The sequence below is a fragment of the Pseudonaja textilis genome, chromosome 4 (assembly GCF_049901715.1).
Source record: "Pseudonaja textilis isolate UNSWEBS1 chromosome 4, rPseTex1.2, whole genome shotgun sequence".
In the NCBI taxonomy this organism is placed as follows: domain Eukaryota; kingdom Metazoa; phylum Chordata; class Lepidosauria; order Squamata; family Elapidae; genus Pseudonaja; species Pseudonaja textilis.
The window spans coordinates 43,658,811-43,672,892 of NC_141993.1; the positions used below are offsets into that span (position 1 = coordinate 43,658,811).

Below are 14,082 nucleotides of genomic sequence, written 5' to 3' on the forward strand. Positions count from 1 at the left end.
TAGTTTTGCAAATTGATGAATGAAATAAGAACAGATTTCCTACTTAATTGTCTGAAACACATATTTTCTGATTAAAACTTATTCTCTTTTTCTAGTATCTTTTCAACTATATAATATCTGATCTTCTACTAAACATAACAATAGAAGGAAGAAGCATAAAACAAGTATCAAAGTTCAAAGATCTAAGAACATTCACAAAAGATGGCAAAATGGGTGAAGAGATTAATATATGATGTAGTAAGGCGAACCACATATTGGGATAGCTTACTCCACTCCTACAACATAAGGAAGTACTGGGGTGGGATTCAAATTTTTTAACAACCGATTCTTTGGGTATGGCTTAATTGGTGGGTGTGGCTTGGTGGTCATGTGACTGGCTGGGCATAGCCAACTCAACATCACTCACATCAAGGCACGCATCTCCTCGCCTGGCCTCTCGTGACTGTGGAGATGCTGCAACAGTCGTAAGTGTGAAAAATGGTCATAAGTCACTTTTTTTAGTGCCATTGTGATTTTGAATGGTCACTCCATACAAGCAAAGTACCAACAAAGGAGGGGGAAAAAACTCCAGAGAAGTTCCAGAGACAGGAAATCTAGTCCTGCCAAGAATGTAATAAGACTTAATGGAGAGGCAGTTTCTGTAAGCAACACCAGAATGTTTCCTTCCTGCCTTCCTTACAGGATTAGGCCAGTAATTCCTTCTAACAACCAGTACTCAGAATTGCTTAGAATGTTAACAACCAGTTCTAGCGAATAGATGTGAACCTGTAGAATCCCACCCCTGGGCAGTACCTACTGATCAGCACAAAGAAACATCTTATGCAGAGCATATTATCCCCGCCCTAGGTTGCCAGTACCAAACAGGACACTTACAATAAAACATAAAAAAGATAGTCATCATGGAAATAAGATGTCTGAGGAGAACTGCTGGAGTGAACAAAAGAGATAAAATAAAAAATGAGACCATAAGAGAACGAATAGGCATAGAACCAATCTTAAACAACCAACAGAAACAACAAATAAAGTGGTCTGCTTACCTGGAGAGGATGTTGTGGAATTCCATACTGTACCAGGTATGTACACAAAAAGGAGAAGGTCAAAGAACACAAGACAAACCTAGAAGACGATCAAGAGACAACATCACAGACAAACTACAATAGTATCTATTAACAATGGTTGAGGCCAACAAGAACCAGAATTTTGTATCTTCTACAATACCCAAAACCCAAAAAGGAAGTAAAAAGGAAAATTTCAGAAGCAGTAGTAAATCAAATTGTAGCTGACTCAAAACAGAGTAATTTTTTATTGAGAGATAGAAAGAACTTTATATATATAGTCTATTTAATACTAAATATTTTATATCTATATATGATTTAAATCTGAAAACAACTATTTTTATGAGCTTCTAGAGCATTTTAGTGCATACTGCCCAGTTCAAGGAAAATAAGTGAATAAGTTAAATTTCACATTTTTAATAAAAAGATTAAATTCATTCTCTTAATGCACAAAGAAAGCCATTTACAACAACAACAACAAATCTTGCATACCAGCAGGATAAAAAGAACAGTAAAATTTGCCTGGTATAAAGGAATGTTTTGTCTATTACATGCCAATGCTAATTACTGCAGTTTCTGTAACACCAGGAAAGATCTATAAACATCAGTATTTTCTAAAATAAATCAGGGTTCATTTTCAGAGTTTCAATTCTCTATTATTGAACAGAATGTTCAAATCACTCATTAGCTACTTATCAAATAAGTATAATTGCATTCCAAGAATTCCTCAGCAGCAGCAGTTAGGAGAAACAGATCTACATAAGTACTATAAACTCAAGACTTTTCCGAATCTATATTTCATGTCTGGTTTAAAAACATAAGCCAATCAGTGCACACTTGATATTTGTCGAGCCTTGTTTTTATGGGGAGGAATGGTTTTGATGTCATAAAATCTTTTCTTAAAAATGAGAGATGTGCATCATATGCTATGTAATATATTACCCAGTTTTCAAGTCATTCCTGACTTGATCCTTCCATTTATAGCCCAGGTAAGGTCAGGGACTGCCTTCTCTGCCAATTTCCCCCACCAGCCTATCTTCCTCTATATCTGCTCTTTTGGCCACCCTGCACTAAACTGCCTCTGCCAGCCCTGTGCTTCACTGACCCAGAGGTCCACTCACTTTGCCACCTCAAAGCCACACACAATTTGGACAAGCTGGATGCGGCTTCAGAAAAAAGACCTGGTACGGCCAGCAGCTGTCTTGAGAAGCACCAACCTGGGTGCTTCTCATTAGAAGCAGGAAGAAGATAGCAAAGGTCAGCTGGAGGCAGCAGGCTGGCACAGCAAACAAAAGTCAGGGTGGAGGGCTGGTGGGAGGCTCAGGGCATCCAAAACAGCTGAGATGATGGAGGAAATAGTGAGTTGGTGGAACCTAAATGTCTACTACGGTAGTAAGGGTGTTTAGGCTGCTAAGCACTGAAATGTTATATTTATTTATCAAATTTAGGGACCAGCATCTCACCACAGGGTGACATGAAATTTTGATCACATGACTGTAATATTCAGATTAGTTTATTTCACAATTACAATGCAGGAGAAGAAAGTGAACCACAGGTTGTTGGGAGGTTTCATAAATAAGGTTAGACAAAATTTATCTAAACTTAGAAAAAGCAGCTAGACTAGTTAATAGGTTTAAGCTTCTACATATACTAGAGCGCAGCTGTGGTTTCTCTCTGGAAAAAAATATTCTGAAGATGTCAGCTTGCCCATACTTGGGATGTAATTGGCTTTCTCATAAGAGGCTACAACTGTGGAGTAGAAGTGGAAAGTGACCTGCCCAATGGCTTTAGTTAGAATGTATCAACATTCCCATGCATTTAGGTGTGTGCAAGCAGAATAGCTGCCTGCCATATCCCAGCTAGTCTGGGCTGATTGGGTCAATTCATCCTTTAGGTTACTGCTTTGAGAACTACATAGAAACATTCAAATATAGTAAGAATCCATGCTAAATCAATCAAAAGCAACTGAATGAATAAAGTATTTAAAAGCAGCAAATACTGAATCAGCAGGTCTCTCAGTAAGACTCAAAAGTAGCACAAAAACATAGCAATTAAAAGGAACAACATGAAGCTACTGAGATCAAAAAACTTAAGAGACAGTATCAAAAAGATACTATCAAAAGTTTTACGTTTTAGATAAAAAAAAACCACAAATTAGACTTATAATGTTAATTCATTAATTATTGGTACAATGCACACCAACTACAAGAACTGGAAAAAAATCTAGGAATGATACAAAACTACAATGATCATTCAGTGAAATACTTTTTTTATTTACAGACACTTATCCAGACAATTTGACCTTTATATTTAGGCTCAAGACTAGGATACGAGCTAGTATGTGAACACTTCTATTTATAGTAATAACAAATCATTTTACATTGGGTACCAAGTCTGGGAGATCAGTTAACAGGTGCATTAAGAGATATATTAACATTCTGAGTGTATGATTTGCCTCATCAGAAGGCATTGGTAGTCATGGTGAAAAGCTACCTAGGTAGATGTTGAATCCCAATGTTAAGAGAAAAAAATATTCAAGGGTAAGGTAAAAGGAAGCAACTTGTACCCAAAATTTTGAAACCCATAGCAAAATTCAGGAAACATTCAAATGTGGCTCAAAGTCACTACCACTGAATAGCAATCACACATTTGTGATTATATCACATGGAAATTTCAGACTGGAAACAAATCACAAAGACCTGACAAAGACAGTAAATATTGTTAAAATACACTGTATAATGCAATTTAGCAAACTAGAGAATAATCAAGAGGGAACAATATTGAATGGAGTAAGGATAACAAACTCCTTTTACAACATTTATGGCATCCTTTCCAAGGTTGTTGTTATTATGAATGATCATTAAAGATAATAAGTTCAGGTCTACCCGTATTCCTTAATTTTTTAAATATCATTCCATATTTTTGGCCACTCTTAATTTTGAATTTGCATTGTTATTTGGACTGATCATCAGTAAGTAAGTGTGGAGTAATATGTTAGGTCAGTGGTCACCAACCAGAATGCTGTGGCACACTGGTGGTCCATGAGAAAATTTTGATGGACCACAGCGCACCCATGTCTGCAACGGGTGATACCAGCAGCACAAGGAAGTAGGGTAGCATGCAGGATATCACAGCATCGGAGCCCTTCTCAGGTGCTCCCTAGCCTGTGAGGGGTTGGTGAGAAAGGAACCTCTGCACTGGTGCTGGGTGGTGGGAATCTGATGTCTGGAGGCCAACGAGCCACGTGCTGAAGACCATATGGCTGGCGGGGAGGTGGGGCAATCCTGCAGTCTCCCTAGCAAACCCATGTTATGGCTGCTGCCTCTATGCACCAAGGAGACCGAGCAGCAAGAGAAAGAGCACAGACCTCCTGAGCTGCAGGAAGCGTCTGCCAGAGATGCCCTCAGGTGAAAATGTTGCAAGGGGGAGGCTCAACCCTCTCTTCCTCCTCACCAGAAGTGCTCACATATCAGTGGGAAGGAGGAGGCTTGGCGGGTGCCAGAGGGGCGGTGAGCACTTTGCGTGTGAGCGCTTCTCGTGAGGAGAAAGAGAAGCTCCTGAGGAGAGGGGTTGAGCCTCCCCCTCACAACATCTTTACTTGAGAGTATCGCTGGCAGCTGCTTGACCTCAATGCATGGAGGCAGGAGGCAGGAGGTAACACCAATTTGGAGGTTCCTTTCCCCCCACCCCCTCGCAGGCCATGGAACACCTGGGAAGGGCTCCGATGCTGCGATCTCCCATGTGTATCAGTCCTTCCACCACCAGTATTACCCCTGTTGCCCCACCTCCCGCCAACCATCTGGTCTTCAGCACATGGCTCGTTGGCCTCCAGACATCAGATTCTCACCACCCAGCACCAGTTCAGAGGTTCCTTTCTCCCCACCCCCACCCCCAGGGACAGAGAGAGGGAGGGGAAGAGAAAGAGAAAGAGGGAGAAAGGGAGAGGGAGAGGGAGGGAAAGAGGGAGAAATGGAGAGAGAGAGAGAAAGGGAGGGAAAGAGAAAGAGAGATGAGAAGGGGAGAAAGAGAGATGAGAGATCCTGGTGTTTTGTTTTCTGTGGGAAACAGATCCAAATGACTCTTTTTGAGTATTTAAGGCTGCAGAAACAGGCAGTCAAGCTAAGTGCCTGAAGGATCCCTTCCTGTCAGTCGGAGTCCAGGCATTTCAGCGAGTAGCATGTTGGATTCATATTAATGGTACACGGGATTTAAATTATGAATTTGGTTATCCTGGAGGTCCAAAAGTTTGGCAACCCCTGTGTTAGATTCTGAGTGCCAATAGAAGACATCAGTGTATACTAACTTTGGCACAAATCTATATAACAAAATCAGTTTTTACATGTATATCTAATATCAGAAACAAGATTTTGATGCATTTTCAATTTATCTTTTTTATTATAAATGGCTATATTAAAAGTGCTATCCCACCATTACTAAAGGAACAGACACAGTACCTGGAATAATTAGACAGTATAGAGTGGGGCTGAATCTAAATATGTGTCCAATCCAATTCAGTCTTAGCAGATAATGACTGATCTTTCCCATAAACAAAGTTATGGTTTTCTGGTAAATTTATTTTACCTTTGATTTAGTATAACACATATAAACAAATCACCAGCTCAGGAGGGTCAGATGGGCTGAGTGAAAGTCAGTGGCCATGAAGTTTCCATGGCTGAAGACAGATGTAACCTGGGATATCCCCAGTTATTGTTCATCACTTTAATTACAATATCACACTGAATGCTTCTCAAAAGAATAGTGCCCACAACGGAATACAGTACTTGAGGCATAGAAATAGAAAGGGCATTGGTACTTACCTGATACACCCATTCTCTTTGAGCTGTGAAGAGCATCCAGTAGTGGGAGGTGCTTCAGTCTCTGCATGTCTAGGCTGGGCTTAATTTCTGGAATGCTCCTCCTCCTCCATGAAACTCCTCCCCAGCCTTCCCCAGTTTTGGCGAAGGCGAGAGAATAAACACCACTCGCCCTGAACGCCTTAACAATTCATTGGCTGAAACAGGATCCCACCAGACGGAAAAAAGGGGTGGGTCTGGATGCTCTTTACAGCTCAAAGAGAACGGACATATCAGGTAAGTACCAACACCTTTTCTCCTATGAGCGGTTCAGAGCATCCAGTAGTGGGACATACCAAAGTTTGGCCTGTCCTATTGGACGGACTCCATCTGGCTTGGAATTCTTTCCTGGTCCCTGTGGACCCATTGCAGAACTCTTCTGCCAAAGGAGGCCTCAGTGGATTCAAACACATCTATTTTATAATGCCTAATGAAGGGCGATGGAGAGGCCCAGGTTGCGGCTCGACAAATATCAGTTATTGGTGCCTGCATGGCCCATGCTGCCGATGTTGCTGCGCTCCTTGTTGAATGAGCTGTTATGCCCCTTGGTACCTGTAGTGATTGAGTCTGATATGTTTTCACTATTGCAGCCCGTAGCCAACGGCCTATTGTGGAAGAGACCTTGCATCCCTGAGTGTTTGGCTGAAACGACACAAATAAAGTTTCCGTTTTCCTGAAAGTCGCTGTGCGGTGAATATATATTCGCAACGCTCGCCTCACATCAAACCAATGGCATTGTAGTTCCAACCTTTGAGATGGCCTGGGACAAAAGTTAGGAAGTATCAGCTCTTGTGCCCTGTGAAACACCGAATTAATTTGGGGTATAAACATAGGATCAGGACGAAGGACCACAGAATGGAAGACACAAAGGTCTTTTCTGATTGACAAAGCTGCCATTTCCGAAATACGATGAGCGGAAGTGATCGCTACAAGGAAAACTACTTTATATGTCAGAAATTGGAGACTTGACGATTTCAAGGGTTCAAAAGGGTACTTAGTGAGTGCAACGAGGACCTTAAGGTCCCAACTGGGATAACGGTGAACCGCTGGTGGGTGTAAATTTGTGGCTCCTCAAAGGAAGCTCCATATGGGTGATGAGAAAGAGACAATAGACCCTCAGAAATGACAACCGATGCCAAGGCCACCACCTGCCTTTTCAACGTATTAGGTGATAATCCCCTATCAAGCCCCTCTTGTAGAAACTCTACAATTTGAACTACTGGTGGATAGATGGGATCAGTTTGAGACTTAGTACACCATTTGCAGAAACTGGACCACGTGGCATTGTAGATGCGAGTCGTTGAGGGGCATCTGGCAGCTTGGATGGTGGCGATAACTCTGTCGGAAAACTGTTCGCTCTTCAAATGTCTCCGCTCAACCACCAGAGGTCAGGTGCAACCACTGAGGGTCTGGATGTTGAAGGGGTCCCTGGGTTAGCAAAACTCTGTCCGACGGAATTCTCCATGGTGTTGATAAGGATAGACTGCAGAGGTCTGCAAACTATGGCCGTCTGGACCAGTAAGGAGCTATTAGCAGCAGCTCTGCCCTCTTGTCCAGCAGCTTCTGGATGACCTTGGGGATCAGAGGAAGTGCTGAGAATGCATACAGAAGACCCTTGGGTCAATGGCAGTGGAGCGCATTGAAACTCTCCGCTCCTTGCGAGGGGTACCTGGAAATGAATCTGGGGAGCTGAGAGTTGAGGGGGGGGACTGAACAAGTCTACCACCGGCTGCCTGAATCTCCTGACCGCCTCTTGAAACAGGGTCGGATGGAGGCACCACTCCGATTGATCGATCATGGCCCTGCTTAGCCAGTCTGCCTGTGTATTCGACAGACCCGAAATGTGTTTTGCTCTGATGGAAAGTAGGTCGCTCTCTGCCCAACAACACAAGCGCTCTGCTTCCCGCAGGAGGTGTTTCGACTGTGTGCCCCCCTGTTTGCTTATGTGAGCTTTGGCTGTTACGTTGTCGGTCAATATTAGTATGCGTTGATTGCGTACCTGTGGAAGGAAGCTGAGGAGAGCCAGGTGTACTGCTCGAAGCTCCAGCCAGTTTATGCTGCACGACTGTTCTATGGTGGACCAGCGGCCTTGGGTTGTGAGCGATTGAATGTGAGCTCCCCATCCAAACAGGCTGGCCTCGGTGGTGATGGTAAGTCTGTGTGGCTCTTTGAAGAGGCAACCTCTGTTGATGACTGGTCTGGTCCACCAGAGGAGAGATATGAGGACCTTTGATGGTACCTTGACTTTGTATTTGGAGTTGCTTTGGCTGGAGCACTGGTACGGGAGCAGGAACCACTGGAGGGATCCAGTGTGGAGCTGGGCCCAAGGGATGATAGATATACATGAGATCATTTTGTCTAACAATTTTGATAGTTCAGCTAGGGACTCCCTCTTAAGACCCCTGATCTCCTTAACTAATTGCTGAATGCTATTTAGTCTATCTGGTGACAGGTAAACTTTGCCCTCCACCATATCTATGACTGCCCCCAGATGGATTAACCAAGTCAATGGTGCTAAATGACTCTTTTTCCAATTTATTGAGAACCCGTGTTGTTGTAGGGATTGTAATGTGTTCTGAGTATCTCTGACTGCTTGAAGATTGGAAGATGACAAAATTAAGATGTCATCAAGGTAACACTGGAGTCGTACAGGGATATCACAGAGATGAGCAGCTAGAACTGTGACAACTTTTGTGAAGGTCCTGGGGGCAAAAGCTAATCTGAAAGGAAGGGCCACATATTTGAAATGGTGATTATTATAACAGAATCTCAGAAATTTATAGTGGGAAGGCCTAATAGGAATATGTAAGTACTCTTCTGTCGGATCTATAGACGCAAGGACGTCACCTTTTCTGATGCCAAGTAAGATAGATTGCAGGGTGTGCATTATAAACTTGCGATATACTAAGAAACGGTTGCGATGTTTCAGATCTAATATTGCTCTCCACCCCACCCCCGAACTTTTGGGAACATCAAAAAGATGTGAATAGAAACCCTGTCCTCATTGGTTGGTGGCTACTGGTTGGATGGCTCATATGTCCAGTAGATGTTAGATAGCTGTTTCCATGAGATTACATTTAACCGGATCTCTGGAAAGAGGGCATGACATGAAAAAATCTGGGGGAGTGGACTGAAACTCCAGTGCAAAACCAAATCTGATCATGTCTCTGACCCAGGAATCAGGCGTTGAGGAGTACCATTGGTCCGCAAATAATTTAAGGCGTCCGCCAATGGGAGTAGGATCCAAGGAGTTATCTTGGATGCCGGAAAGACCTGTTTCCTGCTCCTCAAAGTGATCCCTTGGATTGACCACCCCTTCTGCTCCTATCCCCGAAGTCGGACCTGTCTGGCTGTTGCCCTGGTCTGAATGATGGGGGTCTCTGGTATCTGGGTGAAAAGGGTCCCTGGTAAAAGGGCCGAAAGGATTCCCTCCAAAAGGACTGAGGGTTTCTAGAATCTGACTTCCGAAAAAGGGAAGGTAGAATTTTCTTTTTGTTTCGGGTTTCAATTAGTAGCGGATCAAGGGAAGGGCCAAACAGTCTGTCTCCCACAATAGGAGATGAAGCCAGCTTGCATTTGTGCTTAAAGTCCACTTGCCAATGTTTTAACCATAGTAAGCGTCACGCTGTGACATGTGAAGAAATGGCCCTGGCTGAAAACCTGACAGCGTGATAAGTTGCGTCAGTTGAGAATTCAGCGGTTGCTATAAGTTTAGCAATATCTTGCTGAGCTCTAATGTTGGAATTAGGGACATGTTCCCGTAAGAGGCAGAGCCATCTGAGAGAAGAACAGGTAAAGAAGGAGCCGGCCGTGGCTGCTCTGATGGCCCACACGTCAGACTGATGGGCCCTTCATAAGACTAGCTCGACCCGTTTTTCCTCTGGCTTTAATGCCTCCAGTGCTTCACTGGGAATGGAGGAGGACGCTAATCCTACTATAGGTTTGTCTACCTCGGGAGTATTCAACAATTTTGAGAAATCAGGGGCCAAATTGAAATATTTCCTGTCATATCCAGTGGGGGCTGGGTACGCTGCTGCAGATGCCCACTGTTTCTGTACCAGGTCCGAAAACATGTGAGGAACTGGGATCACATCTGCCTCGACTACTGGTTGATTGAAAATCAGATCTTCTGGTCCCTCTTCTGAAGGAGTTGGAGTGGTAGAAGGGGTCGTCTTGTTCAGGCACACAATGTTTTTTGCCTTAAACAAGAGAAATCTGAAAAGCTCTGGGCGGAATAAGCTTGTAAATACAGGTTGATCGGGAACAAGGCCCTCATCCTCAGACATCCCCCTTTCTAAGGGGTCTGCTTCCGACAGGGGCTCGCTGTCATGTATTGATCCTGATTCAACCTGTTCCATTTGATCAATTTGATCCACTTCTTCCTCCTCCTCCTCAGTCGGCCCTTGGAGGGGCACTTCTCCTTGTAAATGTACCTGGGTATAGTGTTGCTCCGACCTGGTCAATGACCTCAGCAATTGGGAATCATAATCAGTGGTTACATGATGTTCCCTGGTCAGAACTGCGTGTTGAAGACTTGGTGCGATTACCTGGAGGATTGCCAGCTCCATCCAGGCGTTCATCCTCTCTGGAACCTCCTCTGGAAGAGTCTCATCCTGTCGAAGACCGGCAGCCGTTGGAGTGAATGTAGCTTCGGGAGCCCTTCATGTGGTCAGTGTTCCAGGTAACTGGGCCTGTTGGCTTTGGGCAGCCAAGCTGCGCCTGGATGACAGGAAGAGATCTAGGGGAGGAGGAGGGTTGGAAGAGGTAGACGGACCTGGACTGGAGGAGGGAAAGTCCTGTGAGGCCCTATGCGCCTCCCGTGTGCACATATCTATCTGCTTTTCTAATGCTTTATGGCGCCTGTTGGAATCCCTTTCTGAAGCTTTAGAATTCCCTTTAGCCTGCTTGGGTTTGTGCTGAGATTTGGCTTTGACCTTCAAGGATGAGATCTGAGAGCTGTTACTGCCTGCCATTTCGATTGAAGGAATTATAGTATGCTTGTTATTTAATTCAATACTGTGAAGGCGGTTGGCATGCCCAAGGACCTGATCTAAGAACAGACCGGTTGCCCTGATGTTTTTATTCCCCCCTCTTTTCTCTTTTTCTTTTTAATACCTATCTATAATGAGTTGTATCTCAGTAATAATATTTTATTGATATTAAAATATTATACCGAATAGATGATGATGATGATGATGATGATGATGATGATGATGATGATGATGATTTAATATATATAGCTATATGTATATGAATATCAATTAAATAGCATGAGGCTAAAATGTTTAAAAACCAAACAACCAAATTGAGAACGCCTAAAGGCCCAAGTTGATAAAGGTAGAGGCCTTCAACAGCTTCCCTGCACAGGCGGACACAGGCCTAGGTGCTCGCTGTTGTGCCACTGGGTTGATTGGGCTGTGAGGTTTAAGCCAACAATTTAAATTTAGGAATAGCCTCGAATGTAGTAAAAACAAGACGAGGGTATAATGATCCCAAGTGTTCCTAAAGAGAAACCTCTGCTTGGGAAAGAAAGTACCTCACACAGCACGAAATGAAATACAGCCACGTGGTTTTTGAAAGAAAAAATGGCCTCTGGCCGTTAACCTTTTGGTGCGCTCCCCAGCAGCAAACTCCCGCCATATGAAGGAGTAGCCTCCGAGGGCTCTTCCTATAAGGCTAAACGGCGGGTAAGGGTGGAAGGAACTAAGCATTCAAATCTTCCACCCCCAGGTAGTGTTCTGAGGGGGGAAGGAAAGCAATATGACTCCATTGTGAGCAAAGATTTCACACCACTGTTCAGATGAAAGAAACTCTGCGGCTATCTGTTGGAATGGCAGGGGTAGAAAGAGCGGTTGTGGGGAGGGGGTGTGGAGCAGCACTGAAGCCTCCCTCCACTTTGGAGCGCGAAACAGCACTTCCCTGTAATGTGAGCGATCTCCGACTGCCTGATGTTAAAGAGCCAACATCAAGAGATCGTAATGCGATTAGGAGGCTAAAGAGTCCTAAAGACAAGCTGATCAATTTTCAAACCTGCTAGTAAAGAAACGAATTTTCTTGTTTCGGGCCAAGGAAGAATCACAAGCACGAGGCTGAGCCAAAACTGGGGAACGCTGGGGAGGAGTCCCATGGAGGAGGAGGAGTGTTCCAGAAATTAAGCCCAGCCTAGACGTGCAGAGACTGAAGCACCTCCCACTACTGGGTGCTCTGAACAGCTCATAGGAGAATAGAACTATTGTTGCTTGAGATTTGGAAATTACTGTAAACTTTTATTTACGCACCCTTTAGCATTGGTTTATTTTCATTAACTACTAATCTATTATTGCCAAGCCTACTATTCTTCATCCTAAATTTACAGCATTTAACTCTTATTCTTATATGAGTATTATTTATTGAATCTCCTTCTATAGTTTCCAGGCTCTTTCTTTTATCTATGAAGATTTCTGAATTTTATATTTATCTTTAAAGATACAGTATAAGCTATTCCATCCATTTGGTATCATCTGCCAATTTAATATTCAGTACTTCCTTCAAATATTAAATTATTCCCCTTCAAAAATTTTATACCTGAAGATTTTTTTGGATACATTTACCTTCATTCTGCAAATGAATTAAAATAATTAAGTTTCATTCTTTAAAGTCCGAAAATGAAATATATGAAGAATTATATATAACATCAAAAATAATGTTATAGGATCAATGTAGATAAGTCCTACACAAAAGAAGCACATTCAGTCAAAGAGTAAAAATTGAAAGACTTCCAGAAGCAAATAAATCTAAATGATGTAATAACTCTATGTGTCTATCAAAAAGTTATTACTAAATACTAATTTTCTTGGATTTTGACTAATCCAAGAAGTAAGTATTTGGCTATACTCTCTGAATGGTTTTCACATTAAAAATTATTGGGTGTGATAAACTTGCAGACACAGCAGATTTCTGTCTGTCATCATTACAAAGCTGTGACTGTCAATCCAAGCACTTCCCAAGAAGCAGTAGTGTTACCAATCAGTTTAGCCTACTGTACAGATGCCACAATATACCACAACATTACTATCATTGTATAGCACTGGATTTAAATCCTAGATTTACACTCAAAAAACCCTTATGTGCCCCAAATTTATCACTGTTCTAATAGCTCTGGGATAATTTAAACATTGATTTTAGAAGTGAAGTAAATACAAAATCACTACTGACAGCTTTTCAATGCATAAAATCTATATTTCATTTATACCATGTCTGAAACATAAGACCACTTGCAACTAATAATGAAACTACAAGTTAGGAGATTACATCATGTATTTGGCAAATATTACAGGATATAAATAACCTGGAATACAAACTATTCACAGAAAACAGATTCAAAAGGGAAATAATTTGTTTCTGAATAGCTGATATACAAATCTACAGAGCTGTTATTCTGAAGACTCAGCCACTGATAGCTTAAGAACAAATTAATTCAAATATAGACTTTCAATGCAGTTCTAAACAAGAAATAACTGAAAATTTATTCCTGTACTCATGAAAGTTATTATAGAGATTAATTTGATACTTTATGCAAGGCTCTCGATGTTCAGGCATAAATAACATGTTCCATTCCCAACATTCTTTAATGTGAGCAAAGGAATAGGAAATATGTTTGTTAATCTGTAGCACTTCACTTGGTAAGACTTTTTTATGGTCCTCAATAAAAAAGTACTTATTTCTCAGCCAGAAAAAAAATACCAGAAGGTCAGCTACTAGTACAGATATTTTTTAAAGTGCAGATGCAACCAATATATCTCTACATTGATTTATTAACAATATTTTTATATTTGTAATATTACCAAAATCCACTGAAATAAAATTAAACTAACATATAATAAAACATCACAAAGTTCCTACTCAAATGGAGTGAACTAACCTTCCAAAACATTAGAAGTATAAAAAGCAAAAAACAGCAGCAGTTCTGATGAAGTTCATAACTCATCCTGAATAAACTCTTTTCTTAACCTTGTGAAATGTTAGCTATGAAAAGGAAAGGCACTGCCTTAGTGGCTACAGAGTTTAAAGCATATTGCTACCATAAAGAAGTGTAGCCTTCTAGTCCATGAATGCACCACCCCTCCTCACCACTCACTGAGAGACCAGGACCAGACCAGGAAAGAAAGGTACCCTTCAATATAGCCCAGAAGTAT

General features: G+C 42.1%; 1 protein-coding gene across 5 annotated transcripts in view; it reads right to left on the bottom strand.

Annotated features, from left to right (window-relative positions):
- RBM20 (RNA binding motif protein 20) overlaps nt 1-14,082 on the bottom strand; it is a 92,277-nt gene that overhangs the window by 41,055 nt on the left and 37,140 nt on the right. The window contains exon 1 of one of the 5 annotated variants that reach the window (XM_087932752.1): nt 1,038-1,177. The exons of the other annotated variants lie outside the window; for them this stretch is intronic. Within the exon in view, the coding sequence (XP_087788878.1) occupies nt 1,038-1,063 (26 nt within the window). The 5' untranslated portion in view covers nt 1,064-1,177. Of the gene's footprint in view, nt 1-1,037; nt 1,178-14,082 lie in introns of those variants that run through there. 5 annotated transcript variants of the gene reach the window in all.